This window comes from Eleutherodactylus coqui, chromosome 6 (assembly GCF_035609145.1).
Source record: "Eleutherodactylus coqui strain aEleCoq1 chromosome 6, aEleCoq1.hap1, whole genome shotgun sequence".
In the NCBI taxonomy this organism is placed as follows: domain Eukaryota; kingdom Metazoa; phylum Chordata; class Amphibia; order Anura; family Eleutherodactylidae; genus Eleutherodactylus; species Eleutherodactylus coqui.
The window spans coordinates 203,938,651-203,959,905 of NC_089842.1; the positions used below are offsets into that span (position 1 = coordinate 203,938,651).

Consider the following 21,255-nt stretch of genomic DNA (forward strand, 5'->3'; position numbering starts at 1 on the left):
GGATCCTCTGTCTTCATGGACCGCAGGGCTTCTGTGCGGTCCATTGCCGATTCCAGCCTCCTGATTGGCTGGAATCGGCACGTGACGGGGCGGAGCTACACGGAGCTACACGGAGCCCCATAGAGAAGAGGAGAAGACCCGGACTGCGCAAGCGCGGCTAATTTGGCCATCGGAGGGCGAAAATTAGTCGGCACCATGGAGACGAGGACGCCAGCAACGGAGCAGGTAAGTATAAAACTTTTTATAACTTCTGTATGGCTCATAATTAATGCACAATGTATATTACAAAGTGCATTATTATGGCCATGCAGAAGTGTATAGACCCACTTGCTGCCTCGGGACAACCCCTTTAAGTACAGAATAAAGGTAATGTGACCTTGAAAACCATGAGAACAATGATGTAATTATTATTTTTTTATTTTTTTCTTTCTATTTCATTGCACTTAAACATTTTAAAAAGTTTTCAATATATTATATGTAACGTTAAATAGTACCATTAAGAAGTGACGCTCATTTGCATTTAACAAGCCTCCACACGGCTATGTCTACGGAATGATATAAAAGTAATAGCTCTTAAAAAGTGGAGATGAGGAGAACCAGGACCAGTCAAATCGGACAGTCGGCAAGTAATTAGCATCCAGCACTTAAGACTGAGAAATCTCATCTATAGAGTGGCGGCAGTAGCATAAACTCGTGCTCTTATTGTCGTCTACCATGGATTAGCTTCGGTTTAGGAAGCAAACTTCTTCTGGCAGACTGCTTCACACGAGTGTAATTTGCTGCGTGCTACCCACATGTGACAGTTGACCAGCATGCAGCAAGTATGCAATGACAGTGCATGGAGATCAGCATTAAGCATGCACTATCTATGCGCGTGTATTACTTGCCATGATAGAATATGCTGCAATCTTTATTGTGTGTGTATTTCATGCTATATGTGTGCGTTGGGAGCCTATGGCAGATTGGTACAGTGTATTCTGACCACAGAAAGGGGTCTTGCTTGCTCAAAGCCCAGAATGATTTATCACTCGTGCTACACTAGGTATTCCTGTGCTAATGTGTCAGTTTTACAGCAACCTCCTCCTACTCTACTTACCTCTGACACTCTTATTGGATCTTAACTTTGTCACGATTTTTTTACTCTGTTGCCTTGTGTGCTCTACATTAGTGTCCATTATTCATGCTGACATCCAGAAGTGCACACAGTAAAAAAAACAATGGATCTTGGGAGATATAGGAGCTTATTTACTGATACGGCCTAAAAGGAAGACCATTCAAAGTTAGACTAGACCGTCTTTGAATGTGCCAGATTTATCACAGTAGCTTTGCCAATCTGTTGAATTTTAAGACAGTCTAGTTTAAGTTTAGACCAGTTACGTTGGCTCGGTTATCAAATTGTGAATCGCAATTAATGCAGTAATTTCAGCAAATTGCTTGATTTTAACATGGTCATAGGATTTATTATTTGAGCAATATAATGGCATTGCAGGATATTTTTACTGATTAGATTTTTTTTTCCCCCTATTGACTTTTCAGAAAACGCTGTACACACAAGAAGCTCCTTTCCATGTAGTGATCACTAGCTACCAGCTTGTAGTGCAGGATGTAAAATACTTCCAGCGAGTGAAATGGCAATATATGGTGTTGGATGAGGCCCAAGCCTTGAAGAGCAGTTCTAGGTAATTGAAATATTTTACATTATTCCCATGCAGGACCTGACTTGTGTTTCCTATGCCAATCCACAATACTTTGCAAATGCTATTTTTTTTCTCCTTGCAACTGTCAAAAATATTTTTGATATTGAAACCTGAATTTTTCTTCTTGATCTTTAGTGTTCGGTGGAGGATCCTGCTACAGTTTCAGTGTCGCAATAGGCTACTTCTAACTGGCACTCCCATTCAAAATACAATGGCTGAGGTAAATATTTGGTTTTATGTTGTTGTAATACACTGAATCACATGTTGGCATAGGTTTACCAAATATATATAATATTCCCCATCTTATTTTTCTCACCCCTATGGGTGGTATTTGTTTTCCTCAACCTTGGGTCCTTTGGGTTAGAGGGATCTACACAGAATCTTATCTGTTCCAGGCATTGCGCTCTTCTGGACAGAGTGCTCAGTTATTATTTCTAGAATTTGTTAAAGTCCTTCCCTTCCAGCTTAGGAGTCACATCCCGAAGTCAAGTGCTCCTACCACCTCTGGGACCACTTTGACCTTCACTTTCCACAACCTCTCTAGTTCTACTTTCAAGCTCTAGTACTTCTCCGGCATCTCATACTCCTCCTTCCTGATGTTGCTGTCTCTTGGTATATCTATCACCACTGCTGTCCTTTGGCCTTGTCAATTATCACAATGTCTGGTTGTATGTGGAAGTCTCATGGGATCTTCACCCTGTTATTCTCCACAAACCTCTATGGGGTCTCCCACCTGGATTTGTGAGGGGTTAACCCATACACTATGCAGATGTTTCTGCACACAATGCCCTCTCCTTGGATGAGCCGTTGAGTGCATGCTGTTTCTGCTTGCATCCTGCCACTATGTGTTGGACTGTCTGAGGCCTCTCTGCACAGGCTACACATTGGATCCTGTCTAGTGTGGTAAATCCTTGCTTATATGGATCTGGTTGTTAACAGTAGTGCTTGTTTTGGTGCTCAATGATCGCTGCCTTAATGCTCTCTCTGAGCCCAGCCTTCTTCTGCCACTGGTAGAATTTGCCAATGTCACCCACTTCAACCTCAAGTAGGATTGTGGCTTTGACCCCCATCAGACCCAATCCACCCTGTTTCCATTTGTTGTACAGACTTTGGGTGAAAACCTCCGTGAGAAGCTTCTGGGTCTTCATATCAGCAGCCTCCATGTCTTCTTTTGGCCAGTTTACTATGCAAGCAGGATATCTAATGATTTGTAGGCCGTACACGTTGATGGCATGGATCTTTTTCCCATTGAGCTGGCTCTTTAATAAATGAAAAATCAAAAAATAAAATAACAATTGAAAGCTACAAACGTTATAGTTCATATACTTTTCATAAAATGGGTCCCGTATCTAACTCCATTGTCCCATGCCATATGTCCACACCAGATTTTTATTTGTTCTTACTTCCCAAACTAAACTTGCATTAATGTAACTTTATCAGTAACTAATTAAACCATCACATTCGTATTAGGGGTAGCCCTGAGTTGGCTAGGTAGTATAAGGCCTCATGTCCACGGGGAAAATCGGGCCCGCTACGGATTCTCCATAGAGAATCCGTAGCGGGTCCCTCCTGCCCCGCGGACATGAGGCATAAAAATAAGAGTTAACTCACCTCTCGTCCGCTCTGGATCTTCCCTTTGCCGCGGCTTCATCTTCTCTCCGTCACCGCCGGATCTTCTTTCTTCGGCTCGGCGGATGCGCAGGGCACGTTGGTTGCGTGCCCCGCGCATGCGCCGGCCCGAAGAAAAAAGATCCGGCCGCGACGGAGAAAAGATGCAGCCGCGGCGAAGGGAAGATCCGGAGCAGGTGAGTAGATTCCGATTTTGGTCTCCCGCGGATCTGGACGGCTTCCATAGGCTTCAATAGAAGCCTGCGGGAGACCCGCACGAAAATGGAGCATGGTCCAGATTTTTTCATGCTCCATTTAAAAAAAAAATCACTTTTATTGACCATCCGCGGGTAGTCAATGCATCCCTATGGGATGCGGATCCGCGGGCAGGAGAAGAGTTAAAATCCGCTGCGGATTTTAATTCTTCTTTTGCCCGTGGACATGAGGCCTAAGGCTTTGCAGGACCTCTAAGTTTGAGTGTTGTATGGGTACTATGTATCTTTTGGAAACAGTATAATAATTTAAAAGTTGTTTGTTTTTTTTTGTTCTCCATGTAAACAGTAAAAATTGTTCTCTTCTTTTTTTTTTTTTCCCCTTTCTAGCTGTGGGCCCTGTTACATTTCATTATGCCTACGTTGTTTGATTCTCATGATGAATTTAATGAGTGGTTTTCAAAGGATATAGAAAGTCATGCAGAGAACAAGTCTGCCATTGATGAAAGTAAGTGAATATGGTACTTTTTATGTGCCAAACCATTTGGTTATGTTTATATATGGCCACCATAAAAGCAAACTTAAAATACAATTTTACATAATTTACCTCCTTAAGGGGGGGTCCAAGGCTTTACATTTATATCCTATCTTTAGGCTAGGCCATCAGTATTTGATCGGACGACCTCTGGGACCCTCAACAATCTGTACAAAGGCGCTATGGCTCTCACTGGAACACTTCATCATTATTCAGGCACAGTGCTGCTCATACATGTGTGACTGTGCCTGGTACTGCAGCTCAGCCCATTCCAGTGACCCCGCACTGATCATACATTGATGGCATAGTCTAAGGATAGGCTATTGATTTAGAGTCCCAGACAGTGATTTGAAAAAGTTTGGTGTGATCAGATAATAAACCTGTAATTGTTTGAACTGCATTATTTCTATTGCGGGATAGCTTTAAAAAAAAAAAAATTCTACCTATCGTTGGAATGGTTGCATTGCAGGTTTAGGCTGTATGAAATGCATGTATTCTGCTATTTTTCCCATCTCACCCTTGACAAATCCAGGACAGAGGACCACCTACCCATGGGCAGGGAAATCTAATGTTACAAAGTAGTTGAGGGTCCTCCCCTTCCACAGTGGTTTTCTGACAATGGATGGGAGACCATTGGGAATACTTAACATGATCCCCTGTATCATAGAGTAATACTAGTACCTGGAGATACATACTGGACAGGTTTTATTTATGAGATAATCGTTGGGAGAATATAGGAGGTACAAGAAGGTTCCTTCCGTGGGATTTGTCACTGTACAAGACAGTCCCTTATACCACAGGTAGGCATAAAGAAGTACAGGTAATGCGTTAACAGAGGGCTTTAGTGTCCATACCCTAGAGAGGTTTTCCCAAGATAGACTTCTATCCGCCATATCACTGCTGAGACCCAACCAGTTCAGATAACGGAGGTTCTATGTTCTCCCCTTCAGCGGACTCTTGTATGCACCTGCAATGACATCAGATTGAATGCTCGGCTGCCATAAATTTCAAGGGGGCTGGCGGAAACAGCCAAGTACCAGCGCTCAGCTATTATTGTCAGCCCCATTAAACATAAATGGAGTGGCACCTCATATGCAACACCGCTGCTCTACTCAATCTCCTCCACACTAGGAGGAGTGCAGTGAGGCGGAGGAGGGACCCGGCACCCCTGTTCCTCAGGATCAATAGGGTTATCGACAGTGATATGTTAAGTCTATCTTGGGAATGCCCCCTTTAAAAGTGTAAATATATGGTAAATATTTAGTACAATACTTGACTTCTTACTTTTTGACCACCTTTGGATTAAGAGAGTCTTAAGGCAGCCTTCAGTATCTTCCTCCTTTGTTATTGCCCTGGTAGTCTTCCACTTGAGACCTTTTAGGATATTAAAATCCCAACCTAAAAACATAAAATGTGTGTGTGTATGTATGTGTATGTATGTGTGTATGTGTGTGTGTGTGTGTGTGTATATATATATATATATATATATATATATATATGTATATGTATATCTCCTTTTACTCAGGGTACATTAGCACTTATCTGATAAGAGCCCCAATACTTGGTAAACACTTTGCATTTATTTTAATGTGTCCCTATGCAAAAGTAAGGTGCCAAGTAGGAAAATATGCCTTGATAACATTTAGAGTCTACTGAGGTTTTCATCTCCCAATACAGTCGGTGACCTCTGCTGCTCATTCCAGACTAGTTTGTGGTGGAATAGAGCATGAAAACTTATTTTATTCCCCTGCATGCCGCTGCCGCATGTGCCCCATAAGTGGTCCTTCTCCCTGAAGTGCACTCTGCTCTCTGTTGTATTGCTCTACATCCCACTCCTCTTTCGTCCTAATTGACAACTGTGGAATGGCTCAATGTGGAGAGCTGAGAGCACTTCAGGGAGAAAACCCGCCTGCAGAGCACTTTTGGCAGCAGCACACAGGGAAAATGAAAGTTTGTTTTTTAACTTTTGATGACCATAACATCATGGAAAAAGTTTTGTTTAAACTCTGCTCCCTGACCCTACTTAGATAAGTGTCTGATAGGGATCCGATCACTGGGATCCCCACCTCTCACAAAAATGGAATTCATGGAAATGGATGGAATGGCAGTGTGCATGCTCAGCCATCATCCTGCTTTTAATAAGGTGAAACACACATTCCTGTGATTTACTGGGGGTTACAGCTATCAGACCCAATCTGACACTTATTCCCTGTAAGAGGATAAATTAAAATCTTGAGCCAACCCCATTGAGGCAACAATAGTTGAACATTTGAAATACAGTTTTTGCACTTATGCTGGTAAACACACCTTTAACACTCCATATAGATGTGCGCATTTGTGCATAGATTTGGAATCTGCTATTCTAAATTATTTGCACATAAAATTGAATCTACGCAGTGCTTGATCAGTATGTTTTCTCATTTTTCAGATCAGCTGTCTCGGCTACATATGATCCTCAAACCTTTTATGCTTAGGAGGATCAAGAAGGATGTAGAAAATGAGTTGTCTGATAAGGTGAGAGTTTTTTAGTTTGGGGTGTAATTGTAAAAATGGAAATATTAAGCAACTATTAACTTTTTCTTTGTAAATGCAGATTGAAATCCTTATGTACTGCAATCTGACTAGTCGACAAAAATTGCTCTATCAAGCCTTGAAGAATAAAATATCCATTGATGACCTCCTTCAGTCCTCCATGGGCACAACTCAACAAGCACAGAACACCACCAGTAGTCTCATGAATCTTGTTATGCAATTCAGGAAGGTGAGAAGACAAAATGAATTGATTGAAACTCAATTCTCTTTTTCAAACAATCGAAAATAAGATTCCCATAGAAAAACAAGGCAACGGATGGTTCTGTGGCTGCTGGGCGTTTCCCTGAACCAAACTCTTTTTGGGCAGCACAAAAATTCTCTTTAGCATCCTGTGTGTCTATTTGGCAAGACCAGATCAACTACTCCACTGGTTATTTTAATGTCTATATCCTGTAATATCATAGTGCTCTAGAAAGACATCTAGTCCCCTTTGAAACTCCTCTCTCAATTTTTGCCATCACCACATCCTCAGGCAGAGTTCCATAGTCTCACTGCTCTTACAGTAAAGAACCCCCTTCTGTGTTGGTGATGATGAAACCCCCTTGTTACAGTAACAGTCCTGGGTAATCTGTAACTTTTACAGAAAAGTAAGAGAAGTTGAGCGGAGTCTGCAGGGAAAGGGGAACCACAGGTTGCAAGGAGTGAAGTAAGATGACACTTCTCACATAACTAAAGTATATTACAAAAGTTTCTTCTATTCACATGTACTATTATTTTAGGGAAGAGAAAATAAACTAATGGATACTTTTAAGTGTGAGTGACAGTTTTGAGCGATCATCTTTGCATAGTCTATAGTAGCTAAGTAGCTACTTAATAGCTATGCAGGTGGAGCGTGACACCGCCGCTGTCATTCAGTGAATAATACAGCTGTTTTGCATAAGCAAACATCTGTATTGTTCCCCGCGATTACAGCTCGCGTCCCGCTGTGAACTACCAGCGGGACATGAGCTGAAAGAATCTTATCGACGCTGCCGACTATGAGAACAGCCTGCACCGCTGATAAGAGTTCATTGCTCAATTCAAGAAAACTAGAATTGAGCGAAGAACGTCTCATGCACGAAAACTGCATGATGTCCGTGCATTTAGACCCAACAAATCTCGCTCAAAAGACTGCTTTGAGCGAATTTTAAGCGAGAATCATTGGGTTTAAATGGGCCTTAAGGCTGATTTTGGCTAGTGATGTGCTAAGCAGTGAATTCAATCATGCTAGTTATTTCTTTGTGGCTAGGGTAGGGATACATGCAACTGCCCCCAGCAGTCAATGAGCAGAAGATATTACCAGTATTACTGGTAAACACTTTCAGCCATTGATCCCCATGGGGTGGGCAAGATTTCAGCAGCATTAGGTTTACCATAATGCATGCAGGACCCTACACTTATGTATGTCAGCTATACTAATGCTACTTCTAACTAGTTTTCTTCCTGTCCTCCAGGTGTGCAATCACTCAGAACTATTTGAACGTCAAGAAACTCGGTCTCCCTTGTACTTGGCACTAAAACCATACCAGATATCAAAATTTCTCTATCGGCAGGGAAACACAGAATTTTTCAATTATTCGGTAAACAGGTGAGTCTAAATATGTAGTACCAAGCTTACTGGCATGTTAATGAAGAAGTTGTTGAAGATCACTATTGTTGACTGTTCTTCTTGATCCTATTCTATGTTTAATAGCAGCATTTGTGATACATCCAAGCAAATAATAATCTTTCTTTATATAGCATCAACATATTCTGCAGCATTGTAGAAATCTGGGGAAACGTACAAATTGTCATAAAATACAGTATTAAAGGGAATGTGTCATCAGAAAATGGATCTATTAAATCACAGTTTTGTGCTAAAACACTTTTTTTTTTTAACGAATTTTCGGTGAGGTGGTTTTTTTTCTCAATCTACACTTTAAAAAATAATTTTTTTTTTAAAAGTACAAAAATCCAGCGATTTGTACGGAGCCTAATACTGGTCTGAGACTTCCTGATCTGTAGAGAAAGCTTTGCAGCAGTTCTCTTACTAACATGACAGACAGGATTACACTGAGAGGTGACATCTATATATACATAACACAGGATCCACCATTCACAATGGGTATAAGCTATGACTATCTACTCGCCCTCCCTGTAAAATCACCTCTGCATCGGTCAAAGAACAAGTCTAGAACAGTCTCCCAAAAAAGTCAGTGGTGTTCCCCTTCTGTCCCTTGTATAAACGGCCCGTGAAGCTGCTGTAAAGCATCTCAATAAATGCTGTGAAATGTAGCTCAGGAAAGATGGCCGCCCCCATAGTCATGTATAGACAGCAGAATAAAAAATTTACAGTTAGAAAATAAAAACAGATTAGAAAAATATAATGTCTCTTCTGGTTTCAATTATTACAAAACATTTTTTGGTGATCTAGTCCCTTCAAACAGATGCAAAGCGTGAACAATAGAGCGTAGGTCCCTGCTTGCAAGAGCTTAGACTATTAGAAAGTATACACATAGGGTACTATACATACGTAAAGGTGTGTAAGTCTATCACCAGCTGTGTTTGTGTATAAGTAGATAAATGTGAGAGAGGATGTGTGGGGGATGCAGGGGCTCATGTTTCCAAGGAGGTGTGTAGAAACAGGGTATATGGAGAAGAGTTTAGATTAAGAAATATGTTAGGCCTCCCTAAAAAGATGTGTTTATAGGAAACGCTTAACCTCTTAAAGACACGGGGATGTTTTATGTTCTTTTTTTTTTTTTTTTGTCTCCCCCATTTTTGTTTTTTCTTTCTCCCATCCTTTTAAAAAATCATAACTCTTTTATTTATCCATCAACGTAGCTGGAGGAAGGCTGTTTTTTTGCGGGACGAGCTGTATTTTTAAATGTTACTATTTAATGTACTGAAAAGCTTTAACCCCTTAATGACACGGCCTATTTTGGCGTTGAGGACCAAGCGATTTTTTGGTATTTTTCCATCTCCATTTTTCAAAAGCCATAACTTTTTTATTTTTCCGTGGACGCGGCCGTCTAAGGGCTTGTTTTTTGCGTGGCGAGCTGTAGTTTTTATCGGTGCCACTTTTGGGTACATAGACAATATCGTAAAATTTTAAAATTTTTTTTTTTAATGATAACAGGAAGAGAAAACGCATCAATTCTGCCATAGATTTTTTTTTTTTTTTACAGCGTTAATCATGCAGCATAAATGACACACTAAATTTTTTCTGCGGGTCGGTACGGTAACAACGATACCAAAACTGTTATATTTTTTTTAGGTTTTTACACTTTTTTGCAATAAAACCCCCTTTTTTTTGGAAATCTTTTTTTTCCTCTATAGCTGCATTCAAAGTCCTGTAACTTTTTTATTTTTCTATGTACGGAGCTCTATGAGGGCTTATTTTTTACGAGACGAGCTGTAGTTTTTATCGGTACCATTTTGGGGAATGTACGGCTTTTTTGATCACTTTTATTGCATTTTTTGGGAGGCAAAATGCTAAAAATTAGCATTTTGCCTCTGTTTTTTAGCGTTGTTTTTTACGCTTTTTATCGTACAAAATAAAAAGTGTGTTCAACTTTTTGTACACGTCGTTACGGACGCGTCAATACCAAATATGTGGGGTTTTAATTTTTTTTCCCTTTTTTTATGCTAATATTAGAAAAAGCATTAAAAAAGGGGTTTTTAAAAAAAATTTTTTACATTTTTCTTTTTTTACACTTTTCTTTTCTTTTTTTTAAATACTATTTGAGTCCCTCTGAGGGACTTACAACACTGTGCCTATGATCGCTGTCATAAGGCATGGCAGAGCAACCTGCTCTGCCAGGCCTTATCTCTTATACAGCGATTATAGGCACAGGCAATACAGGACGCCAGTGTCTGGCGTCCTGTTGCCATGGCGACAGGCCGGGCTCTCGCGATGACATCGCGAGTTCCGGCCGGAGACACGAGGGAGCCGCGCTCCCTCTGTGAACTCTTTCCCTGCCGCGATCTACTTAGATCGCGGCAGGGAAGGGGTTAACAGCGGGCGGCGCATCTCCGATGCCCCCCCGCTGTTACAGCGGGACGCCGGCTGTGACTGACAGCCGCCTCCCGCTGCGGGATAGCGCTGGATCTTATGTGATCCCGCGCTATCTCCAGGACGTACCGGTACGCCCTGTTGCGGGAAGTACCAGGCTGCCAGGACGTACCGGTATGCCCTGGAGCGGGAAGGGGTTAAATGAATTTTAAGTGGTGTAAAGTGAAAAAAAAATTCCACCATCTTTCGGTGCCTCCTGTTTTTTACGGCGCGCAAACTGCAACAAAAATGATAGGATAACTTTATTCTATGCGTCAGTACCATTACTACGATACCAAACTTATATAGTTTTGATGTTTTTTGTTTTTTTTTGCTGTATTACTTGTATTTTTTTTCAAAGATACAAATATTTTTTACATTTTCAGCCGCCATCTTCTGAGCGCATTAACTTTTTTTATTTTTTCGTCAAAAGTTGCTTGAGGGCTCATTTTTTCTGAGACGTCCTGTAGTTTGTGTTGGTGCTATTTTGGAATGCATATGACTTTTTGATCACTTTATAATGAATTTTTTTTCTTGAAGACTGTGACCAAAAAAGCACATTTCTGAGCCCTTTTTTTTTCCTGACAATGTTCATCGTCCTGGGGTAAATAGTATGTTACTTTGATAGAGCAGACTTTTACAGACGCTGTGATACCAAATATGTATTTTTGTTTTATTATTTAGATTCTTTTATTATAAATATGGCAAAAGAGGGAGGTTTCAACTTTTTTCTTTTAATAGTAAAACTTTTTATTGATCTTATTTTTACTTATTCCCCCACAGGGTACCACAACTTGCGATGCTTTGATCGCTCCTGCGGTATGATGTAATGCCATAGCATTAGAAAAATCTTGGAGGTTCCGATTAGAGAGAAATTTAGCCTAAGCTCATTAGTAAACAGAGATGAGGGAGGAACTATAAGCCGGTGCAGCACTGTGGAGGGTCTTGTGGATGAGATTGTAGAGTGTAAATTATCTTCTATATTGGACGGGCAGCCAGTACAGTGACTGGCATAGGGTGGAGGCATCCGTGGAGCCGATAATGGCAGTCAGAATAATCCACGGATCATATGACTTGGAGACAACAGACAGATAATTTTAAGGTTATCTTGAAAGATTTTGATTTTGGCTTTATAATCCTGAATGCTATGCTGTGCAGAAAAATACATTTCAGTGCTGATTTCATGTAAAAGGGAGAAGCCTTTCAGAAATCTTCCTGATGTAACATATTCCTGCATGTATGTCCTGCAAGTATCATGCAGAGGCATCCGATTTCATCATTGTATACGCAAAGCAATCTTTTGAGCAATAATTGTTGTGTACATTTACACGGCAAGATGACTGCTCAAAATTCGCTCACAGGGCAGTTTGTCACAGTTTTGAGCGTTCACTTTGCATAAGCTTTTACGTAGCTAATTAAGACGTTATCGGTGTGTAAATGAAGGCGAGCACTGTCTTCTGTATACAGCTGCTGTGTTCTCAGAGCGCTCAGCTGGTATACAGCTAAGCATTCCAAGTGGGGTATGCAGAAGACATCTGGAGCGCTGTCTTTTGTATACAGCTCCTTTCTTCTCCATGCTTTCAGCTGGTGTCCCGCTGAGAACGGTTTCTGATAAGTCATCGCTCATTTCTAACATTTCAGAACAGTACCATGAACATCTGAGCTTGAAAATTACATCCACAGATATCATTACTTGGAATGTAACCAAAAGTTCTGAACACTATATTTCCGATTTTTGTGTCAAAACATCTGAAATTGATCTATCACACTGCGGATATCAATTTTCTGGGATTTCATTCGGATGCGTTGAATACTGGGACCAAATCTATCCCTTTATCATTCCTCCTGCCAATTTTGTGCTGGCTCATCTCAAAGGCAGATGAAAGGCATGGCCCATGCTATCGGTTTGTCTGAGGTTGAGTGGTTTTCATCTTAGCCCAGTCTTAGAGTGAAGAATCTCGTCTAATTCCTATACATGTGGCTACTGTGCCCTGTTATGTGTATGTTTTTAACCAAGCTAGAAATAAAAGTTTACTTTTAGTTATAGTCTATTCTTTGAGGGGCTACTGATACAAATACAGACTTTTTCTGCCTCTGCGATTTTTTTTTTTCTTCTAGAAAACTAGAAATGAGTGATGAACGAATAGAGCACGATGGCCGCGCGTTTGGACGCAACGGTTATCATTCAAAAGACGCTTTTGAGTGAATTTTGGGCTATAATCTTTGTGTCTAAATGGGCCTTTAATGTTATAATGTTTCCAGAGCTAATTGGACATAATCTTCTATAATATTAATTGCTACTTAAAAGGGATATCCCATGAAAAAATATTGTTTATAGTCAAATCCAGTGCTTTTTTCCCCCCATTTACACTTATTAAAAATTAATTTCTATCCCCAAATATTCCCGGACTAATATTAGAATGACGCCGCCTGCTGTTCTATTCTTTGTCAAACATGCTTAGTCCTGCTTCTGTCCCTGCTCCACTGATTACTTTTTGGCGAGTGGACTCCTTCTACAGTTGCTGTGTCTTAACATAGTAACATAGTATCTAATGATCAAAAAAGACACATGTCTATCCAGTTCAGCCTGTTATCCTGCGGGAAAGCAAAAACCACAAGGAAGTAGAAGCCAATTTTTGCTTTATTTTAGGGAATAAAATTCCTTCCCAACTTCAGATCTAGCAATCTGAATAATCCCTGGATCATTTCTGGGATACAACCATTTTTTTAAATAATTGCAAATAAAAAAGTGTTTATAATTAGGGGCTGGATTTAACTAAACCATTCTTTTCATAGGAAAACCTCTTTTAATCAATTTCCGGTTTTAGTCTTTAAAGTGGTTCGATAGTTTATATTGTTGCACATTAAGGAGTTAATAAAACCTTTTAGCATACATTGATTTTCTCTTTGTATGTAGGTGGTTGCACTCTCTCCTTTCTCCATTTGCACCAGATTACATTCAGCAATCACTATTCCATAGGAAAAGTAAGTATTTTTCATTTTTATTGTTTTTTAAGGGTTTTTTTTGGCCTATTGCCTCATTTTTTTTTTGCATACTTTTCTTCCCACCATGTATCACATGCCTTAATTAACTTGAACATCTGAGATTTATGGCAATTCCATAAATTTCTCAGCACAGGGGATATATCACCGATCATTAGGTAGTCCTATTCCGTAAAAAGCAACATTGGCCTTGAGGAGCAGACTTTGCCATCAGATATCAGTCAAACTTTTTTGAAACACAATCTTCATTACAGAATCAAATACATTTGCTAAATAAAAATGTATTAAAGGGAGTCTAGTAGAAGTTTTGACCATGTACAGCTGCTGACAAGCACTAATTTAGGGGCTGTATGTTACTGTATGTACAGAGGTAACGACCAATTGCGGGTAGGACCGCCCATTGGACTGTTCAGCTCAGGCGATACAGAGGTTTAAATTAATAAAATACAAGTCTTACTGAATCTTTCCCTACTAAACTATATAGCAATCTGCTCAGCTCCTTCGACTCTATAACATAATACTTTCAGAATGGCCCGCACCATCAAGCTGACAGACTCCATTTAAAGTCAGAGGTATTGATTGGTGGAGGACCAGTCACTAAAACGAACACACAGAAGTGCTTATTTGGTTGTTACCAGCTAGCCATGTTCTGGCTCATAGACCTGTTATGGAGTCTGCTTATTGGTCTGATGCTACATCTGTCAATGAGAGTTGTTAAGCAGCTTCAAGAGCACTTAAGGGATAAAGGACTACCCCCCCCCCCCCCCTGCGCCCCCTCCTAACGCTGTCAGATATTTTGCATGGTCAAAAAGGCTGACCAAACTCCCTTTAAGAACACTAAAGTCTCCTTCCACTAATGAGGGAATCCTTTGTAGGTGAATAACCAAGTAGTTTCAAACCACTAGAATCACGTTAAGCAGCCACTTAGATTACTAATACACAGGTGAGAGAACCAAAGGCCGTAAACAATATATATGCACAGGGAACTATCTATGGTAATAATAACCATAATGCAGTCCAAATGACACCACAATTTGCCATTTTGTTATTGGCTTAACCTCTTTTTGTTCTGCAATACAGGATCAGATGAGGAAAGCTGCTTTTCTTTTCTTCGTTTCATTAATATCTCTCCTGCAGAGATGAGCAATCTAATGCGTCACGGACACCAAGCCAGGTAAACCGAAAATGTTCATTGGGCTTTCTGTTTTAATAAATATATATTCACAAATGCTCGTTGGGAAGGTCTGTGTAGTGTTAAGGATTATTAATATCTTTCTAGTGGCAGAGTGAGCTAAAAAAACTGGGACTTTGTATGAACCCCAGATCTTGTTATGGCGCGCTAGGAAATGTACTTCCATGTAGGAAAAGAGAAGAAATGATTAACGACTAGAGATGAGCGAACGTACTCGGTAAGGGCGATTTCGCAATCGAGCACCGCGATTTTCGAGTACAGATAGTCCCCGACTTGCGAACATTCGAGTTACGAATTTCGCTAGATACGAACTATCTGTTCTGCACAGCTTGATAGAAGCCTGTCCAGTCACATCGCGGTTGCTAGGCAGCCGGGGACCTCCTGAAAGGCCCTAGGGCTGTCTATGCAGAGCGCCTAGCAAGCCGTGCGCTTGATGGGCACTCAGCATAGGCAGCCCTGGGGCCTTTCAGGAGGTCCCCGGCTGCCTAGCAACCACACAGCGTCCCGCGATCTCATCGTGGGACGCTGTACGGGCCCCCTGAACGTCGGGTGCAAGCTGTTTCTTACAGAGGGCACCCGGCGGCAGCAGTTCCAACGAGCCGCGCCGCTCGTCAGAACTGTTAACACTTTAAATACCGCTGTCAGAGCGGTATTTAAAGTGTTAACAGTTCCGACAAGCGGCGTGGCTCGTCGGAACTGCTGCCGCCGGGTGCCCGCTGTAAGGACAGCCGGCACCCGACGTTGTATGGAGCGGGATCCACCCGCGATCCCGCTCTATACTACCATTTGTTCGACTTGCGAACAAAATGGACTTGCGAACGGGCTTCCGGAACGGAACCTGTTCGCAAGTCGAAGAGCACCTGTACTTCACTACTCGGGTGAAAAGTACTCGGGTGCGCTGTGGGGCGGGGGGTTGCAGCGGGGAGTGGGGGGGAGAGGGAGACAGAGAGGGCTCCCCCCTGTTCCCCGCTGCTACCCCCAACTCCCCTCTGCAACCCCCCGCCCCACAGCGCACCCGAGTACTTTTCACCCGAGTAGTGAAGTACTCAAAAATCGCGGTGCTCGATTGCGAAATCGCCCTTAACGAGTGCGTTCGCTCATCTCTATTAACGACCTTTCTGAAGTAGTATCAAAATGTCAAAGCGGTTTTACTTGGAAGAGGCCTGTGTTTGAGTCGTCTTTTCACCTGATATCATTTTGCCCTTTGAAAAATGACATGGATTGTTAAAACAAAAAAAAACAAAAAAACAAAAAAAACCATTACATCTGTTGTCTTGCTTGGTGTAATTTTTGGTCTAGGAGATGCTATGTGGGTCTTTTGGTTTTCAGTGACACCTTTGTACTCCAACTGATTCGTGATGATGTGCGATTATTGGAATAACCAGGAGTGATTGGCCCAATATTGCAACAACTTCACACCACATTTTAAGCAATTTTTTGGGATGAGCACAGTGTTCCCCAGATGTATAGCTGTATTTCCACGCAATTTGGGGGCCTTTAGCTTAATTGGGGACCTTCCAGAGGCCAAATTGGTGAACAGATTTTTACTCCAATTGACTTTAAGGGAAATCTTGATCGGGTTGTCCAATTTCCGAATTATTTTTGTAAAATCGGGCTGATCCCAACACAATAATTCGAATAATTACTCATCGTTAATTATAACCTCATTACATGACTCTTTCACAGACCATAAACTGTTTGCGTTAAGACTTAGAAATTACAATTAATGTTATATTTTTCAAATTCCCTTTGATCTGTTGCAGATGGTTAGCACTTTTCATGTCTCTGAAAGAAGCCTACAGGCTCCAACATAATCGTTTTTGGCTGCAGAAGAGAATGTCTGTTAGGACACGTGCAACCCTGACGAACAAGGACTTTATCCTCTGGGCAGATTTTCCACTTGCTTTTCCCAGGATCCATGCTTCTCCTGCATTGCAAGTAAGATTACAGGCCAATTACTGGTGTGTAAATCTAAGGAACACTTGTCAATAGCCTCCATATAATAATCAGTTTATCATGCAGGTTGCTATATATGTCCAGCCATTTAGAAGAACTCAAAAATAATGTAAATATTTCAGATTACACTTATATGTTGGTAAATACTTTTCTTTAAAAAAAAAAAAAAGACAAAAGTATTATAGGAGTGATTCCTTTATTGGCCAATCGGCAAAACTATAGCTGCAAACATTAGGAGCCCCGAGGTCTCTTCATCAGGCTGATTAAAAAATGAATGACTGAGAGAAAAAAAATGACAACCTTTAAGAGATTTGTACGTTACATCATTAAGATAAACCAGAGTAGTAAAACTGAGGTTTTTGTTACAGATGGAAAGGTAATAGAGGTGATGGGCCCATTCATGCGGATGTATTTTCTGTCCATATAACATTTTATTTTGTCCTTTTTTACAGACATAATATGAGCAGCATACAATACCATTTATTTTCATTATTGTATTCAGACCGGCAGTTTTTTTTTTTTTTTATGCACATAAAAAAAGGACATGCCTTATTTTGGACCTTTACAGACAGAAATCACCCATTAAAGTCTATGGGTTTGTGTAAAAGAGCAAATACTCAATTGCATACTTATTCAGTGCGTTTTTTTATACATATTGCCAGGAGATGGTGGGGAGAAAAATTACATGAATTAGGCCCTCTTTTGTTTTTCTGTGCATATGAAAACCACAGTAAATACAGATGTAATATGGATGTAAAGAATATCTGCATAAAAAACATGCCAATGCGCACATACACATGCGGTAATAGTGGTGGTTATTTTTTTTTCATGGACCGAAATTGCATGTGCCTGTGTGAATGAGCCCTTAGGCTATGCTCACACGTTGGATTGGGTCACTTTAAAATTTGCACCAATATCTACATCGAAAACCACAAAGTCCCAAGCCATGACAAGCACCAAGTCATGATGGACTCCTAGGGTGACATCACATCATGACGTTTTCTTGACAGACTGTTTTTTGTGGGGTGGTTTGCCTTTCCAAGTCATCTTTTATGCCCCAGCAAGCTTGGGTATTCATTTTACCGACCTCAGAAGGATGGAAGGCTGAGTCAACCTTGAGCCAGCTACCTTAACCACACGGGGATTGAACCTGCAACCTTCAGTGACTGCAAAACAGCTGCCTTAACAGTCTTTGTCACACGAGGCTCTATTTATTACCCCTAATTTATACATGCATAAGCAAAATATACATAAAACTTATCATTTTCCCACCCAAACAATACTATGAGTCATAGGTATATGTAAACAAATCATAATCACCCCCACTACCAGCAAAAAGAAAATATTTAGGGGGAAAAAAAGAAACTAACTCTTCTCTCCCCTTCTCAACCCCCCCCCCCCCCTTCAAACCCCACCAACTTTTCTACAATACCTCAATGCAACAAGCCCTCTGTGTTAACTATCAATTATATATATCAGACCATTTTTTCCCCAAATTTCTTCAAACTTAGTCAAGCATCCCCTTTTTGTTATATTCACCTTTCCAAAGATATTCACTTATACAGCAACAGATCATCTACATATGACATGTTTTCCTCAATTTCTCCATACTGCAATCTACTATAGCGTGTTTGGCCACAGCGAAAACCCGCAAGATTTCCGCCAAAAATAGCGCTGCTTCAAAACCCGTGGCACTTAACTGCGGGTTTTAGAGCGGCTTGGCCACGCGCTTTTTCCTTTGTGGCCGGGGCTACCATAGAGGAGAGCGCGGCCGCAACGGAGAAAAAAAAGAACGGGTGTGCCGCGGCCGGCGAATCTGCACAGCAACGCCGGCTTTGCCGCGATGGATTTGCCGACCCGTATGGATGAGATCTCATCCACATGGCTGGCTAATGCGGGGCTTAGCGGCCGCAGGCGGATTTGCCACAGTGAAATTCCAGACGGAATGTCCACGGCAAATCCGCCCTGTGTGCACCCAGCTTAACTATTTTAACCCCTTAACATTACAGAACACAAGTTTACATTTTGGCTGCTAGGTACTTAACGCAACAGGTCCCGTGAGTGGCGCGGGTTCAGAAGTGAGCCTGTGCCGGCATGCAGCGGGAGACTGTTGTTACTGATAGCTGGCCTCCGGCAGGGTAACATAAGGAACAGCGACCCCTGCTGTTAATCCTTTGTATGTCAGAATCGTCTCTGCTTGCCATTGCCAATGATTGCTATTACAAGTGATAAGGCATTGCAGTCATAGCTGCTATGATTCAGGTCCCCTTCAGGGACATAAGCAATGTAAAAAAAGCAAAAAATAGTATAAAAATAAATATAAAAAGAACCCCTTTTGCTCATTTTCCCCTATCTATATGAAAAAATTTAAGAAAAACCGCAAATACTTGGTATCCTCTTGTCCGTAATGACCTGTACTATAATTTGAGCACGCTAGTTATCCTGTAGAGCAAAAAACGTGTAAAAAAGGAAAAAAGGCAAAATGCTAATTTTGTTCTTTTTACCTGCTAAAAAGCGCAATAAAAGTGATTATAAAAGCCATATATACCCCCAGAACGGTACAAATAAAAGCTGCAGCTCGTGACGCAAAAAACAAGCCCTCACAGAGCTCCGTCTATGTAAAAATAAAAGTTTGGCTGGGTTACCATGAGACGGAAATCTCGTGGCTTGACCGCACCGAAAAGCTGCAAGATTTCCACGGGAGAGCCATGGCTTCAAAACCCGCTTTCTCTGCGGGTTTTGGAGTGTTTCAGCCGCCGGCATTCCATTGCAACTTTCTCTCCCCATAAAGTGAGTGAGGCCGCAACGGGAAAAAAAGAATTAACATGCTGCGGCTGTCAATTCCGTGCCGCATCGACGGTTCCGCCAAGCTGTGCTGCATTGGATTGGCTGCCCCGTGTGAACATGGCTGGCTAATCCCAGGATTAGGAGCCGCAGGCGGATTTGCCGTACAGAAATTCTGTGTGGAATTTCCGCAGCAAATCCATCCTGTGTAAACTCAGCCGTCTGGGGCTTTGAATGCAGCGATGTAAAAATAATTATAGGTGTTTTCCAGTGAAATACTATTGATGACCCCCTCCTCAGGATAGGTAATCAATAGCTGATTGGCTGGGATCTGTCTCTCCGGATCCAAACTGATTGGCTGAGCCGGTGCATGTTGTCTGCGCAGCAATAACACAGAGGTCGGGGCGGAAGCCTACGTGCCTGTAACTGCAAGCATGGCTCTCATTGATTTCAGTGGGAGCCAGGCCTGCATTTACAAGCGCTGGACACTATACAGAGGTTGTCGCGGGGGCTTCCGCTCCGACCTCTGTGTTGTTGCGGTGCTGACAGCATATGTCTATTCAGCTAATCAGTCAGGATTCTGAGAGACGGACCTCAGCCAATCCACTATTGATGACCTGTCCGTTTTAAGGAAGAAAAAAAGGGAGGGGTGGAGGGTGGTGTTATTTTGCACAAGTAAAAAAAAAAATTAAAAAAAATTATAATATTTTTGGTATCGTTGTAATCGTTCCGACCCACAGGAAAAATGTTTTTCCCATTTATGCTGGATGATTGACGCTGTAAAAAAAAATAAATTAAAGAAGAATGGCAAAATGTATTTTCTCTCCCTGCTCTTAAAAAAAAGAAAAAAATTAAGTTTTACGATACATTATATACACTTAAAATGGTACCAATAAAAACTATCGTTCGCCACAAAAAAAACAAGCCATGTCAGCGGAAAAATAAAAGTGTTAGGGCTTTTGAAATGGGAAGATGAAAATCCCCCCAAAAATCGTAGCCCATATCCTTAAGGGGCCTATGTGTGTCCTGTGGCTCTGTAGGAAACGAGGTTTCAGAATTCCTTTTACCCGATATTAATAAAAATAATGTTTTTTTTTTTTTGTTTTTTTTTAATGTAATCTTTAGCCAACCGTTGCAAGCTGGTAAGGCTTAGAACTGTATTTATAGTTGGAGTGGATAGAGCAAGGTATCCATTAGAACTGCATAATTTAAAGCTGACTTTACTATACATGTTGTCCATTTTGAAGAATATTATTTATAGACTATCACAATACATTCTTGTCTTCATTACAAATGTTAATTTTTTTCCCCCTAGAACATGGTTTTCACCTGCCATTGTGAGCCAGTCTATGGGTTTACAGACCATGTGATTCAACAAACTGCCGATCAAAAACTTGTACTGTATTGCCAAGTTACCAAGTTACCACCATTATTGTGTATCTCTTCCCCATTGGTAAGCACATTTTATTCACTGTTTTCATGATTTGGCCAGTATATATATTAAGGAAAAAATAATCACATAGATTGGCCAATCTGAGTTTTGCTTTAATCTGTTAGACTCCACTGGAAAAGAAATTAAAGCTGCACTAAAATTGATTGCAAAGTCATCAAAACCAGTTCTCTGTTAAAGGGGTTGTCCCGCAAAAGCAAGTGAAGTTAAAGAC

The 21,255-nt window shown here is 41.1% G+C and overlaps 1 protein-coding gene across 2 annotated transcripts in view; it reads left to right on the forward strand.

Moving 5' to 3' along the window:
* The window catches only part of INO80 (INO80 complex ATPase subunit), a 158,150-nt gene that overhangs the window by 78,908 nt on the left and 57,987 nt on the right, over positions 1–21,255 (forward strand). For both annotated transcript variants that reach the window (XM_066608638.1, XM_066608639.1), the window contains exons 16-25: positions 1,537–1,679; positions 1,833–1,917; positions 3,908–4,025; positions 6,481–6,566; positions 6,646–6,813; positions 8,078–8,211; positions 13,574–13,641; positions 14,740–14,833; positions 16,615–16,789; positions 20,907–21,044. In XM_066608638.1, coding sequence (XP_066464735.1) covers positions 1,537–1,679; positions 1,833–1,917; positions 3,908–4,025; positions 6,481–6,566; positions 6,646–6,813; positions 8,078–8,211; positions 13,574–13,641; positions 14,740–14,833; positions 16,615–16,789; positions 20,907–21,044 — 1,209 coding nt within the window. The remainder of the gene's footprint in view (positions 1–1,536; positions 1,680–1,832; positions 1,918–3,907; positions 4,026–6,480; positions 6,567–6,645; positions 6,814–8,077; positions 8,212–13,573; positions 13,642–14,739; positions 14,834–16,614; positions 16,790–20,906; positions 21,045–21,255) is intronic.